General features: G+C 40.7%; 1 protein-coding gene across 2 annotated transcripts; it reads left to right on the top strand.

The window, feature by feature from the left end:
• Positions 1–16: 16 nt before the first annotated feature.
• Positions 17–6,867, top strand: LOC125261728 (serine/arginine repetitive matrix protein 2-like). Of its 2 annotated transcripts, none has more exons than XM_048180297.1 (4): positions 17–903; positions 1,048–1,422; positions 3,979–4,138; positions 6,185–6,867. In XM_048180297.1, exons 1-4 carry the CDS (start codon positions 40–42, stop codon positions 6,337–6,339), a joined length of 1,554 nt encoding a protein of 517 aa, XP_048036254.1. In that variant the 5' UTR covers positions 17–39; the 3' UTR covers positions 6,340–6,867. The 2 variants fall into 2 exon arrangements, with proteins under 2 accessions (XP_048036254.1, XP_048036255.1); XM_048180298.1 differs by lacking the exon at positions 6,185–6,867 and adding an exon at positions 5,549–5,592.
• Positions 6,868–16,184: the final 9,317 nt, after the last annotated feature.

Raw genomic sequence — 16,184 nt, 5'->3', positions numbered from 1 at the left:
TTTGCTTTTACCGGTATTTCTTCCTCTTAGGATATTGAAATGGTGTTAATGCTGTACTTCTGCTTTCATATTGTGCAGAGGACAAGCCGCAGCCCTCATGTGTCCCAGAGGGGACTCAGCAGCCCTCATGTGTCTCGTAGGGGAAGCCGCAGCCCTCGTGTGTCCCAGAGAGGAAGCCGCAGTCCTCGTGTGTCCCAGAGGGGACTCAGCAGCCCTCATCTGTCTCATAGGGGACGCCGCAGTCCTCGTGTGTCCCAGAGAGGACTCAGCAGCCCTCATCTGTCTCATAGGGGACGCCGCAGTCCTCGTGTGTCCCAGAGAGGACTCAGCAGCCCTCATGTGTCTCATAGGGGAAGCCGCAGTCCTCGTGTGTCCCAGAGAGGACTCAGCAGCCCTCATCTGTCCCAGAGGGGAGGCCGCAGCCCTCGTGTGTCCCAGAGAGGACTCAGCAGCCCTCATCTGTCCCAGAGGGGAGGCCGCAGCCCTTGTGTGTCCCAGAGGGGACACAGCAGCCCTCATGTGTCTCATAGGGGAAGCCGCAGCCCTCGTGTGTCCCAGAGAAGAAGCCGCAGCCCTCATGTGTCCCAGAGAGGACTCAGCAGCCCTCATGTGTCTCATAGGGGAAGCCGCAGTCCTCGTGTGTCCCAGAGAGGACTCAGCAGCCCTCATCTGTCCCAGAGGGGAGGCCGCAGCCCTCGTGTGTCCCAGAGGGGACACAGCAGCCCTCATGTGTCTCATAGGGGAAGCCGCAGCCCTCGTGTGTCCCAGAGAAGCCGCAGCCCTCGTGTGTCCCAGAGAAGAAGCCGCAGCCCTCGTGTGTCCCAGAGGGGACTAAGCAGCCCTCACGTTTCCGGGTGGCGGAGCAGGTCCCAGGGTTCCCGCAGCCCCAACGTTTCTGGGAGGGTGAGCAAGTTCACAACGCCTTATGTTACAATGCATTATGAGCTTGTAGATGTGCCATTTCAGTATTTGTATTAGTTTTTTTGTTTCGTTTAGAGGTATTGAAATGTTCCTTAAAGTCAAAGTTTCTGCTTCCAAATTGTATAGGTAACCAGGGTCAGCCCAGCAAGACAGAGTCTGACCCCGAGAAACCCCTGTGGGTCCCCCACAAGTGGCCTCAGCATGAGCCTACTTGGCAGCAGCCCCACCCCGTCTCCTGGCCACAGAGCAGCCCAGTTACTGCGTGGCCAAAGTTTAGCCCCCCAAAAAATTGATGGAGCAATGTTCATCACACTAGTGACATTGCTAGAAGAAGTGAAGGACACACTGAAGCTGCATGGCCAGATGCTAAACACACTGCTCAAAAAAGATTCCATGCCAGTCATGGCGATACCGGATGGTGCTGTTTTCCCCCTGGCCAACGTTGAGGACGTTATCGCCATGAACGAGAAGCTCTCAGACCCTGAATTCATGTCTGCAGTGGTAAGTTTTTGGGGGCCAGATCCTATTGTTTTCCTGTGTTTTCTTTTCTTTCTTCTGACAAAATCCTTCCCATGCATAATGAATCACTAAACTTTGCAGAGTTCAAGACCCATGCCAGGTTGCTTCAAATCAACCATGTCTGCTACAACTTAACATTTTTCACCTACATGTAGTCCCAATACGGAAGAGACTTAAGTATACTTGAACATCAGTTCACTGCTGCATTGACTGATCTTAATTTCAAATCTGATGGTAATTGTCTTCAGCAAAACAGTCCTTAGCTAAATAGACAAGTTATTAAGACCATTATACTTGTATAGCTACAGTCGGCAAAATTGGATACGCCCCAACAGCCTTTCTCCCGCCCCGCCACATGCACCATATTAGGGATGGGCGATTATGGCCTAAAAAAATTATCACGATAATTTCAGCTATTTATTGCGATAACGATACCAATGACGATAATTATATATAATTTTGACGGACAGTAAAAAATCTGTCATAATCAATTATTACCCGTCATTTTAATTTTTATATTTTAATGATAAGACATTCAATAGCTTTTGATTTCGTCCACATTTTCATTTTTATTCATGAACTTGCAGGATAAGTTAATAGGCCTTGGCTATGCATTTATTTATATTATGAAAAGAAAGTTGAACAAAGACTGTCACTTCTCAGTTTTCATCTTGAACAGCTTGATCATCCTTTCCTCTTTACATACATGAAATACATGAAAATGTTGAAAGACACAGTAGCTTACCGAAATCATCAGTTCAGTCAGTGTCACAAACAATTTCACTTAACATTAAGTTAACTTATACCTCAGAATTTGTTGACCATAAACTTGATAGTCAGCAAGAAAAATAACAAAACAAACCATTTAAAACAAAACGAACTGGATTAGAAACTGAATTATGTAAGTATAAGTATGATAACTTTATTATTATAAAATAAACCTAAACTGAGTGCTTGCCTCTGGACACTGAACTCGCGCTCTGCTACTGGAGCGCACTCGCCACCTACTGGACAGAGGTGGGAATTACAGTTACAAGCTACATCAGCCTCAGTAATCTGTCAAAATGACGGAAGGCCTGCATATTTTTTCCGTCATTGCTAAAAAAAATCGGTTAACGTGACCTCCGATTGATTTTTTTTATATATATATATATCAAACGACCGCGGTGGCGCGGTTGTCATGCCGACCGTAACAGCCCTAACTGTATCAAAAAGTAACCCAACCAACTATGTCTTCAGATAGTTTACAAAATACAGCTGTGACGCAGCTCTCCGTGTACGCGCTTCGGATGAGTACACACAAATCTCCTCACAGTGCGCGCGAGTTCTCTTTTGCGTCTTACAGTTGAATGTTTAAAGTGGCAAGGTTTAAATGAGTTTAGTTTAAACACAGATAGCAGCGTGAGATGTTCAGGTCTCACCTGCACTCGCACGCTATCAACACCCGGGTGATGACAGCGTGAATGACATACGGCTCATTCATTGAACATTTGTGATTATGGTAGTTTGCTCCGCATCTGATTTTCTATAGCTAACCAAACCAGTTCCAAATTGTGGAGGTAGCTCCTGGCAACAAGCCTCACGTCTGCCTTCTGTCATGCTTGTTTTAACTCCGCACGAACAGTGAATCGCACAAAACTACGTCAACAACTAGACTTATCGTAATTATCGTGAGTAGACAAATTTTTATCGTGAGGAGAATTTTCAACGGTATTTATCGCAAACGATAATATCGCCCATCCCTACACCATATTGGGGAAAACAATGCTGATTTGCCCATTGACTCCCGTGTTATAATAGGCATTTTTCCGAACGCAGGATTGAGGACCCACGGTGATATTTTCACTCAGCAACCCACTTTTGTCTGCTGTTGAACCTGAAAAATCTCTAATATAAACTACGTAGTGATTGAGGTAATGAGATTGTTGGTTCCACCTGTTATTTTTGCTCCGCGTGTTTGTCATATAGGCTATTCATGGTCGATTATCCAGAGTTTAAGAATCTTAATCGAATTGTCACGTGTCGTATCAAGATCTTTATCGACTTTTTGGCACAGCCCTACTGGAGAGTGCCAAAATAACTTCCAGTCAAAAATATTGAGGGTGGACTTCTACACAAAATTATGCTTGATGGAAAATGTCTTCATTTCCCCATGGACATAATCATGGTCATTCTGTAGTAGATCACCCCCTTGAGGCAGTTTGGCTGTGAAGCTCTATGCTGAAAAGGGAAGACTGGCATTGTGAATATGGCCTATAGACTACGGTCTATAGGCCATATTCACAATGCCAGTCTTGTAGGTTTTAGGGAACTGGTATTTTATGCTATCAAGCACATAATTGGTTTAACACTTTTTTTATTATTATTATTATTATTATTATTATTGACATGCCAAAAATAAGGATGCCAGGTTTAAAGCGGGGTGTTTGGCTATGTAATGGGGACAGAGAATATTTTATGATATTTACTGACTTAATATGGTGTTTTCTGATCCTGTGACTTTAAATGTACTGTGCTCTATTACTGTATACTCTTAAGGTTGCCATGGTTGCAGACATAGGGGGTTCCTCACTTGAAGATGCCACTAGGAGGATGATGAAGTTCCTGATGGTGCCAGAACTGCAACGGCAGTACAACGTGACCGGACGGATGGGCAAGCTGTGCTTCAAAGATCTGCGTCTTTTTGAAGTTTTCTATGGTAGATTCAGTTTTTTAATTGCTCAATGAAACTTGTCTTTGGCCTTTCTTTTATTTATCCAAAGTTAAATGATACAGTAGTTTGTCAAAACACAATTTAGATGGAGATTATCAACATTTTAACATAACATTAAGGACAATTTCAGCCTTATAACCACTGGTCTGTTCCACATGCAACTCTCTAACCACTCGCCCAATTTGGTAGGTTTCATTCTACTGGCATGAGTGTAGTGCCCATTTTCGTGTCTTGTCAAAATATGCCAAATTTATGACTTGAATTATTACATTAATTTGCCTTAATGGCTGAAAAATCAACTTCAAGAATTGTTCTCCACAGAATCAGGATTCTTCTCTGCAAAATCCACACTTTAACAGTTAGTCTTATCTTTGAAGTATACTACAACTTTTCTCCAATACACTGTGTTTAAAAAATTCAAAAATGTGTAAGTGAACTGAACTAGTCCAGTGATACTTTAATTGTTTCTAGGGGGGCCCGTCAACACTTTAGCAGCATTGTGTAGGCCTATACTGTGTGCAGGTCCTACCTAAATCAATGGCGAATAAAATGTAGGTCTATAGACCCATTTTGGACCTACGTCATTGTGACGTTCCGATGGCATTTAGTAACGGAAGTAAGAGCCCCTCCATAGACTCTCGATAAGATTAGTTTAAGACTAAGGCAGTCAAAATCAAAAATGTTAACTTTTTAAAACAACATTCATGGTCTTGGAGAGATAAGATAAGAAAAACTTTATTGTCTGTCACAAGTGACAGAAATTTGTCTTCGTCAGGCTCAACAATATATAGATTTGAAAAAAAGAGAAAACAAATACACTCACTACAATAGCCACACAGTGGTACACAGTAACAAACAACAATAACCAGACAACAACAACAATGAACACAGGTCGGAGTTAAGGTGCTGGTTTCAGAATATTCAACTTAGTGATGGCTGTGGGAATGAAGGACTTCTTATAAACATTTTTACAGGCTAGTGGGACCTTGTAACGGCGACCTGATGGCAGTAACTGAAAGGATTGGTGAAGAGGGTGGGTGGGGTCTTGTGTGATGGTGGTGGCTTTCCTAAGTACTGAGTGAGTGTAAATATCTGATAGGGGGGTTTAGGGGGAGCCAATTATTTTGCCAGCCTGTGTTATTATTTGTGTGAGGTTTGTTTTGTATTTAGTGGTGAGTGCATTGTTCCAAGAAAATATGTTAAATGTGAGAGTGGATTCTATCAGTGATGTGTAGACTGTGGTTAAAATGTCCTTGCTGACATTAAAAGTCCTGAGCTTTCTCGGGTGGAGGCGCTGCTGGGCCTTCTTGTACACATATTCTGTGTGTTCGGAGAAAGAGAGGGATCCGTCTATTTCTGTTCCGAGTTATCTAAAAGATTTGACCTGTTCTACAGGTTGGCCATAAATGCTGATTGGCTGGAAAAGCTGTGTTTGTGTCGTGGTAAGTGTTCCTCTGGTACCACAACACAGTTCCTTGGTCTTTCCAATCTTGAGCTCGAGGAAACTTGCCTTAAAAGTCCTGGCCAGATTGCCATTGAATTCTGTATTCTTCACTAATACAAAATCATTATTCAATCACTTAATTATCTCATTACCTCCAACACTGATTAAGTGTTACATTAAACAGCCTGTAGTGTGCACACTAAGCAGTGTTCATTTCATCTGGGGAAATCCATGTGGGGCCTACATGGAAACTGGGTGCAAAACTGGCTGGGTCCCAGTTAGATAGCCCAGGTCAAACCCATTTGGGCCCCACATGGCTCTGCTGGCTGGGCCATATTCAGCCTAAATATATCGGGATATGACTTTTGGTCCACATCGCAGTAGTATCGCCTAGATGCAATGTATTTCAACATGTAATGGAAAAAGGGTTATATGTTGGCATAAAACTCCATGGTAAATGTCACCCTAGGGGTAACATTTTAGCTTACCACATGTGGAAATGTGTTACTTGAATGAATGATTTGAAGAGTTACAAGTTGGAGCAAAAAAGAACCTTGCTAAATTGACTTATGCTCCCTTGTTTTTAGGTGCACTGAAGAGTAATGCAATAACTGCAAACGTGAACCGAAAGGATGTGGAAATGGCACTGGGGAAATGGTTTACAGGCGCACGTGACCGTGGCGGGGAGAGGGCTGCAAGAGCCCTAAGACAAAAAAGAACGTCAACAACACAAACGCCATGACTGTTTTTGATGTATTTTTTTGGAGAGATGTTTTGTTTTCTGACATTTTTAAAAAATATATTTTTTTTATTTTATTTACCAGTAAGGTACCGGTATTTATTTACGGTTTTTTTTATTTTTCAGAGATTTTTTTTAAAATATATTTTTTAGTTTACTGTATGTTGTGACATTGTTTTTTTTAAGAGAATTTTTGTTGTTCAATTTAATATATTTCTTGCAGTTCAAAGCATCAAGTGTCTTGTATTTATCTTGTACTTACATTCATTCTTCATTTTTAATTTTTCTTAGATTGTTTCCTTAAATGAATGGTTGGGCTTACCTTGCATGAATTGCCCAGTTAGGACCAACATAAGATCCTTACAGAGCCCACTTTAAGCCCATATGGGCATTCACGGTTGAATCCTGGTGCAAGCCCACTTTAGGCAGGTGGGGCCCAAATGGGTCTGACATGAATTGCCCAGTTAAGACCCACATAAGACCCTTACAGATCCCACTTAAAACCCACCTGGGCATCCACGGCTGGCCCCCATGTGGATCCCGGGTGCAAGCCCACTTTAAACCTCTTCAGACTGGTGGGCCCTAAATGGGTCTGACATGAATTGCCCAGTTAAGACCCACATAAGACCCTTACAGATCCCACTTAAAACCCACCTGGGCATCCACGGCTGGCCCCCATGTGGATCCCGGGTGCAAGCCCACTTTAAACCCCATCAGACTGGTGGGCCCCAAATGGGTCTGACATGAATTGCCCAGTTAAGACCCACATAAGACCCTTACAGATCCCACTTAAAACCCACCTGGGCATCCACGGCTGGCCCCCATGTGGATCCCGGGTGCAAGCCCACTTTAAACCCCATCAGACTGGTGGGCCCCAAATGGGTCTGACATGAATTGCCCAGTTAAGACCCACATAAGACCCTTACAGATCCCACTTAAAACCCACCTGGGCATCCATGGCTGGCCCCCATGTGGATCCCGGGTGCAAGCCCACTTTAAACCCCATCAGACTGGTGGGCCCCAAATGGGTCTGTCATGAATTGCCCAGTTAAGACCCACATAAGACCCTTACAGATCCCACTTAAAACCCATCTGGGCATCCACGGCTGGCCCCCATGTGGATCCCGGGTGCAAGCCCACTTTAAACCCCTTCAGACTGGTGGTCCCCAAATGGATCTGACATAAATTGCCCAGTTAGGACCCACATAAGACTCTTACAGATCCCATTTAAAGCCCATCTGTGTAGCCATGTTGCAAAGCCCACTTTGGACCCCTTTGGGCAGGTGGGGCCCAAATGGGTCTGACATGAATTGCCCAATTAAGACCCATGCAGTACCCTTACAGGTCCCACTTTTAGTACGTCTGGGCTTCCACGGCTTGCCCCAATGTGGATCCCGGGTGCAAGCCCATAATGGGGCCCACATTTGCTGCCCATGAAGCCCTCATCTGGGCCCCACATGTCATTGCTGGCTGGGCTACATAAGAGGAAATCTTTGTTTCTTGAAAATTGGTTCACTAATGGAGTGATGTTAGTAAACCAGCTGTTTGATAGTGATGGTAATTTATTTAGTTATTCCGATTTTATTTCAAGATATCAATTCCCAGTATCTAGTAAAGAATTTAATATAGTTTTCAAAGCCATCTCTTTAGAAATCTGTATGCTGTTTAGAAACAATAATAGTGCCACAGTGATTTCTGTTTGTCCCCCTAGTCCTGAATCCACTGTGGTTGGGTCTATTTGTTTTTCAGGGCATAAATCTAATTACAAAATCAGGTCATTATTTTTGGACATCGTCACTTCTATTCCTTCCTCCATTTCTTATTGGAATAACCTTTTTGATGATATTAAGTGGTCTTATGTTTGGTCACTCCCTCAGAAATTCTTTCTAACAAATAAAGTTAAAGAAATATCCTATAAAATTATTCAAAGATTTTATCCAGTTAAGTACTTTTTACAGAAATTTAGAAGTGACATTGATACATCCTGCTCTTTTTGTGAAGCCTCCACTGAAACTGTTGATCATTTGTTTTGGGAATGTCCCTTTACTTTGTCTTTCTGGAATAATATTGATGCTCTGATTGTCCAAAATGTTTTTTGTAACTTTTCTTTATCATATAGACACATTCTTTTTGCGTTTTATGTTAAAGACAAGAATCTACTTAATGCAAGTTTTTGTATAAACCTTCTTTTATTTATTGGAAAGTTTTATATCCATAAGTGTAAATACATGAAAAGTAAACCCCACTTTAACTTTTTCAAACAAGAATTGAAGATGTATTTAAATACAATGTCAACCTCTGTTAACAAGAAAGCAATGAAAACATCCAGAATTTGTGCCATGTTTAATATTCTTCCTTAATATATTTATCTATTTGCCCTTTTTTTTTTTTTTTTTTTTTTCTTCTTCTTATCTTTTTCTCTTCTCTAATTTTTGAAATATTGTTTATTTTTTGCATGTACCAACTTGTTCTGTTTGTTAATATTGCAAAAAAAAAAAAAAAAAAAGAAGCACCGATCTCGCAACACGTTCTCACTCCCAACTCGTCACATATGGACGCTTGGTCAGGACCCCTTGGCGTCACATATTAACGCTCTGGGTACCCCCTTGGCGTCATTTTTCAACGAGCAGGGCAGTCCGATAGACTTCAATGGAACTCTGAACCGGAGCCTGCGGCGTTGAAATTTGACGTCTTGGGTAAACACACCGCAGCCCGTTGTCTGCTGTGGATGGATCGAGACTACAATAAATAAGAATAGATAGGAATAGGCTGCAATAAATGATCTATGCCGAGTGTGGTCAAATGGCGGCCCCCATATCATCTTTATCTGGCCACCCAACTGGTTTTTAATGTTAAGAAATCCCTCGCAGTCTGATATTAAAGTGCCCTCTGAGAAAAAGGGGGAGCGTTCACAGAAAATGAACAACGGTGAGTTTAACAACGGTCATCGTGTGTGCGACAGCATTCAGCGGTGAGTTTAACAACGCCCCACTGCAGCTAAAGCATCATTCAGAGGTGAGTTTAACCAAAACAACGCTCAACTGCAGGTAGAACAGCATTCAGAGGTGAGTTTAACAACGCTCCACGGTGCGTGTAGTAAGAAGTTTAAGCGTTTTCTGGTCACAGGGTAAGTGACGGTGCATGCTGGATAATGTATTTTTATAGGACTCTGGTATTGATAAATAAATATGTATATATGCTTGTGTTCGATTAATCAATGTCTTGTTTGTTTGTTTGTTTGTTTATTTATTTATTTATTTATTAAAAATCCTCAAAATTAATAACGCTGACGTCATTGTATGGCGCGATCGCGATCCCAAGGTCCATTGCGATTTTCCACTTGGTAAGTAGAAAAGTTAATTAATAGAGATCGAGACTATTCTTAAATTCACACACTAAAAACTGTAGAATCAGGTCAAGTTGTGTTTAGAACTTTTAGAAGTGTAAGGCAGCAATTTATTAGGACGGTTAATGATAGAAAACTTTTTTATATATATATAAATTACTTGCTGCACCAAATGTGCAGTAGGCTAGCAAAGTTAGCTAATTAAATTCAAGTTAATTTTTTTCGCATATAATCATGAAGGTGCAATCATGGGGAATACAAGATTTTCAGTACTGATGTGTTTCCAGTTACCTATTTTACATACTCAGACTGCCACTTTAGCCAACATTATATAAATGGTCCGGTAAAAAACAGGGTTGCCAGATTAGTTTGTTTTCCAGCCCAGTAATTGTTTAAAATCCACAAATAATCTGACAATAAACGCCTAAATATTATCTATAATAAACAGTAGAAACAAATTCATAACAACAACATTATTGTGTCTCAGCACAATTTCTCAGTTTTCTATTTCTTTCTTTTGTATTAAAATAACAAAATTCCACCTGCCCAAGCCCATTTATTCACACATGGTGTAACCCAAAATCAACCAAATGGGTGGAAAACTGTCCAATCTGGCAACATTGATGAAGAATACTGGTGTAAAGTGTAAGGCACAGGTGTCAAACAGGGTCGCAGCCCTGCAGAGTTTAGTTCCAACCCTAAATAAATGCACCTTACTCAGCTAATCAAGTCCTTAAGGCTTATTTAAAAGTTAAAGGTATGTTTGTTGGAGCAGGGCTGCGGCCCTCCAGGAACAGAGTTTGACACCTCTGGTGTAAGGTATTCAATTCTTAATATATTTTTTTTCTCTCTCATCAGGTCTTTCGAATTTGCCTGCTCCTTATTCTAAACCCGACCACACAGACAAACACACACTCACTCACACAATAAAGGCACTTATAAGAGCCACGTCTGTCCTGTTTACCTGTCTGTGCTGTAGTTTACTTGTCAGTCTCTTTTTAGCTCTCTCTAATCTTTATCTCTGTTTTTATCTTTATTTGTTTTATTTGATCATCTCTCCAGTTCTCTTAATAGTTCCTAAAAATCCTCTTTATTGTAACAGTTTGTCAATCTGTTGTTTGTTTGTTATATTTCTTGTCTAGTCATGACAAGGCCCAAATTCAGGTCCTGCCCTTCTTGCCAGACTCCCAATCAGGCAAGCAGGAAAACCTGTCATGTCTGCTTTGGAAGCCTGTCCACCAAAAAAAAAATAAATGAAAAAGTGGCATCACTGGATAGCCAGTGGGGGAAATCTGTCCTTAAAAGCAGAAATGCTGGGCGTCTAATTGATTCTGCCCGTATTGCAGTAAGTAAAATAGGTTCATATTTCATAAATTAGTGTGAAGTAAAACTGAAAGGCCATGTTTTTCATATACTGAATATCATACTAATATGATCTGGCCTTTACAAACATAGTCTTATTTCATACATGGAAGAATCCATCTTTACTTATAAATTTTGCTAAAGAGTTACAAAATTGTATTCTGTGTCAAGTATTAAGTAAGTCATGATGGCAATGGCAGAAACTAGCAGTACCTCTGGCCTTACCTTATATTGATGATCGATTGTATACAGTTCAAGAGTAATGTGTCTTCTAAAATAATCTTAATGAAACGGGTTATGGCTCATTTTATTGCATTGTTTTTCATTAAATAAAATTGCTTTTAACAGTGCTAATGTTTCTAATACTTCAGTGGGTGTTGCTAACTAATGTGTGATAACTGCTTTTGTTCATTTCAGGTGCAGAAACTTGAGGCTGTTGGATACAAGCCAATTTTATTTATTGGGAAACAGGACAAAAGGGCTTCAAATAAGTGGGTGGCAGATATTATTACACATCTGCACCACACTCCTGTCACCAAAATTCTTTTGGAGAAGATGCGGAGGGCTTATGAGTTTATCTTAACAAAAGGTAAGAGTAATGTTTTTGTTTAGAAATTATGGTTATTTAAAATACATGTATATTTCTCTGTTACTATGTACAAATTAAACTTGTATTTTAGCAACCTCCACAGCACAGCAGCCAGAGAGTGTTGCCGCGGAGCAACCGGAGAGCGTCGCCGTGGAGCAGCTGGAGAGCCAAACCATGGAGCAGCCGGAGAGCCTCACTGCGGAGCAGCCGGAGAGCATCGCCGTGGAGCAGCCGGAGAGCATCGCCGTGGAGCAGCCGGAGAGCCAAACCATGGAGCAGCCGGAGAGGATCGCCGTGGAGCAGCCGGAGAGCCAAACCATGGAGCAGCCTGGAGAGCATCGCCATGGAGCAGCCAGAGAGCGTCTCCGTGGAGCAGCCGGAGAGCCTCACTGCGGAGCAGCTGGAGAGACAAACCACGGAGCAGCCGGAGAGCCTCACCAAGCAGTCTGAACCCGTATTTGTTCTGAATCTTGTTCCTGTGTCTTCCTCACTCTCTCCAACCTTTCTCTCTCCTCCTTCCTCTGCTACTCCTACAACTGTTCTTCCTTCACTTTCTTCCCCTCCTCCACCTCCACTGCGGCAGAGGAAAAGAAGGTTAAACACCTTTACCGCGTCACACTCTACCACCCCTGTCTCTACTCCATATCCATCTCCCTCTTCCATTTCCAAGCCTTTGAGTCAGGAGGTGCCACTGGTAAAGAACAGAAGAAAAGGTAACTTTTTGCATGGTACATCTTACTCCACACTATTAATAAATTTGCTCCCAGTCAAAGCTGACTTCATGTAAATTGGATTCATTCAGCTAACCAGGACATTGGTAGCCAGTTCACAGTATTTTGTTATTTACGTAGTTGTTTAGCTGTGGTTTAGTGGCCAATGTCCAAGGGTTGAGGGAAACCAATCCAGTACATTTTGCTTGATTGACAAAAACGGGGACAAATTCACTTTGACACAAATGGAAAAGACTGCATATCACCTCACATGTGAAATTATAAATATGGGCTTGTGTGATTCAGCTACAAAGCATGGCATTCGTGGCTTAATAAACTTGTCTTTTCATTATTTCAGGTTGTCGAAAATGTAGTAGGCAGAAGGTTTTCCTTTTTGATAAAATAACTGGGGAACGGATAAATGAGGTAAAATGTCTTATTAGGCCATGTGCTGGACTCAGTGACTGATTTGTGACTGACTCTGACCTTTAAAAGATAATATCCAGTGATTGCTTAAACAGTTAAAGTAATTATTACGTGTGTTTGTTTGTGTCTGTGTAGGGGAAAGCTGAATTGAAAGTTCACTGGTTGCCTTGCACTGTGTGGTAAGTCATGTTTTATTTCCTTTTTAATTCCATTTCAATGCAATGGATTAGTCCATTCCATGACCCAATACAATGTTGGCAAAGTTCAACTGCTGTCTTAAAAGCAGCATGGAAGTTCATGTCAGTGATGTCCAGTGTTGGCAAAGTAATGCATTACAATATTGCATTACTCCCTTAAAAAATAACTAATTGCGTTACTTAGTTACTTTTTATTTGCATTACTTTTTTCACCTGGGCTTGTTTGTTTGTATTTAATAACAACAAAAAATATATATTTTGGCAAATGTTTAAGGCTCTTTCACACCAAATGTGAAATTAATAAGCCTTAGGCAGAAGGAAATGCATATCCATTCCTGTACAGTGGAGGGCGTAAATGTGAGTAAATGTTCACATTTAGTCTAGATCAGGGGTGGCAAACCCTGGTCCTGGAGAGCCTCAGTCCTGCAGAGTTTAGCTCCAACCCTGATTTAAAAACTCACCTGATGTAGCTTTCTAGCAACCTTACAAACCTTGATTATCTTGTTCAGGTGTGTTTGATTAGGGTTGGAGCTGAACTCTGCAGGACTGTGGCTCTTCATGACCAGGGTTTGCCACCCCTGGTCTAGAACTACAACATCCATGATGTTCACACAGCGCACACAACACCTCTTTAGCACTTTATTTCTCTCAACTTTAGGACAGGAGAGGTGTCAGTCAATAAATGTGAAAAAGTAACTTGTGTTACTTATTTGAAAAAGTAACTTGGATATTTTGTTATAAGCTCCCTGATCTTGGCAGTAAATAATCCTCTGAGGTAGCCTGTAGAGAAACTGGTGTGAGGTCGATGGTCAGTACTCTGATTTAAATAGCGATGAGGCAGAGGCATTGGGAAGAGCTAGATCTGGCAGGCATGCCCTTGAAGCCTCTGGTCTTGCATCCTGAGGATGAGACAGAAAAACAAACAGAAAGGTATTGGTGCAGGTGCCATTCACTTAAAAAAAAAGAGTTATAGTATGTAAAGTGTGTGTGTGTGTTCTTGTATACATGGTTGTATACAAGGACACAAATGTGTATAATGACATGGGCATTACAATGTAAACATGGTTTATGAGGACACACTAAACAGTGTTTTTTTGAAATTCAAAAATGCAGACAGTTTCCTGTGATGGGTAGGTTTAAGCCAGGCACACACTGAACAATTGTAAGGCTTATTATGACTGTAATTTGATACTTACGACTGATCATGCCCAAGTGTGTCAAGTCATAGCCAGTTGCGTTTAGTCAGCGTTTACAGTCGCATTTAAATTCCTTGTGTAAGTATTTAAATGTGCTTTAGTCGAAGAAAATGTCTTTGTGTATTGAGCTCAGAATGTTTCAGCTAGTAGTTAAGTGTGTCCCTGGCTATAGGGGCAGAATATACAGTTTGCTAATGTAGAATATACAGTTTGTACAGTATAAAACATTACGCCTATAGAATGTCCCCACAATTCACAAAAATAAACGTGTGTGTGTGTGTGTGTGTGTGTGTGTGTGTGTGTGTGTGTGTGTGTAACTGAAATGAGTCTTGAGTTTGGTTGTAAACTGACTGTCTCTAAATTTGGAATGCTTGGAAGACTATTCCATAGTTTCAGAGACAAATGGGAGAATGATCTACCTCAACTTTATTTAGAATATTATATGAAGATCTTGGAATTCTGTGGATTGAAGCGGACACAAGGTATTGTTGGTAATGAGGAGCTGGAACATCCAGTGCTTTTCAAGTAATTAATATCATTTTAAATTAGTTGACAAGCAGCCAATGTATTGACAATAAAATGATGCTGATGTGATCATATTTTCTGCTTCTAGTAAGTGGTCTAGCGGCTACATTTTGAACTAGCTGAAGCTTATGAGCCTGCAGGACATCCACCCAAGCATTACAATAGTGCAGGATTCATCCCCAAAATTTTTCACATGAAACACTAAGCATGTGTCATATTTTAGCAAAAGTTCAATGCTGGAAATGTGATTCAAAGGACATTGCATAGTAAGATCTGTGCACTGTTCTGGTGATTCATCATCCCTGAGAGGCAAATTTTTCTTTTGGAGGTTTTTTTGGCAATAATTAATATCTGTTTTGAAACTTAAATAGGATGATGCTGGAATTTGTTTGCATTAAAGATAAGCATGACAGCAGTGATAATAAAATGCAGAGAAGAACAGTAATAAATATTGAAGAGGAGAATTGAAGAAAGGCAAGCAAAAGCCACTACCCTTTCGAGTCTGTAATCTGCTTGGAACACAACATGGACAATTCTGCTTCTCCTGCCACTTTTCAACTTCCAATAGTGTTTTTACTCCTACAAATATGAGATGTGCTGGAAATGTGATTTTCAAGTTTATCAGAAACATTTTGACAGATTGCAGTCGAGCATAAGATCTGTGTTCTAGTAATTAGCTGCCAACTGTTCTAGTACAATATTTAAATCTGAGATGTAATGTTGTATAAGTATAAAACTGTGTAAAATGAAAATATGCCAGTTAAGTCCAATTACCTCAAATTTGTATTTAAGTAAATTACTGAGTAAATGTGCAGTTACATTCCACCACTTGGGTTAACCAGGATTAAAGCTGCTTTAACAAGCATCGTTAAATGTCATCTCTTTAATTTAAACATGACAGTGATCTTGATTTTTGCTCTGTGTTCTAATGACATTATGTACACTTATGATGTTTTACAGTGGCAAAACCTGGGATGACACATGGGAGCCTGCGAGTGAATTCCAAAACATTGTGCCAAAGTCCCCACATCCCAACCAGCTTTCAGCATGACAACATCACCATAAACACCTGGACTCATCAATCACCCTTCAATGCAGTTTATTTTTGAGTGTTTTTGCTGTTCTTCAGTAAAGTTTTTGCACAGTACCCAGTCTCTTTTAGCGTTTATTTTCTTACAGTTGTCTTTTTAAAAACTTTTTGCTTTTGTCATGAACTGCTTAACAGTTAACAGTGTACCTTGCGAGATCATAAGTTTGTTGTCTGTGAGCATAAGCTCATAAATACCAAAAAATACTCCAAAAGCTACTAAAATGTCACTCAAATGTTGTAGTCATATATTAGATATGAATTACTTTATTATTTATAATCATAATTGTAATTACCAATTTATGTTTTCCTTGCATTTAGTTTAGTTTTTTGGCTTCTTTAAAGGGAAGAAAATAACATGTTTCCTGATGGCAGACTTGCATCTCCTGGTTTGTAAAAAAAAAAAAAAA

This window comes from Megalobrama amblycephala, unplaced genomic scaffold (genome assembly GCF_018812025.1).
Source record: "Megalobrama amblycephala isolate DHTTF-2021 unplaced genomic scaffold, ASM1881202v1 scaffold472, whole genome shotgun sequence".
Classification (NCBI taxonomy): domain Eukaryota; kingdom Metazoa; phylum Chordata; class Actinopteri; order Cypriniformes; family Xenocyprididae; genus Megalobrama; species Megalobrama amblycephala.
The sequence above is the reverse complement of the archived record's forward strand: the minus strand, read 5'-3'. Positions and strand labels throughout refer to the sequence as shown.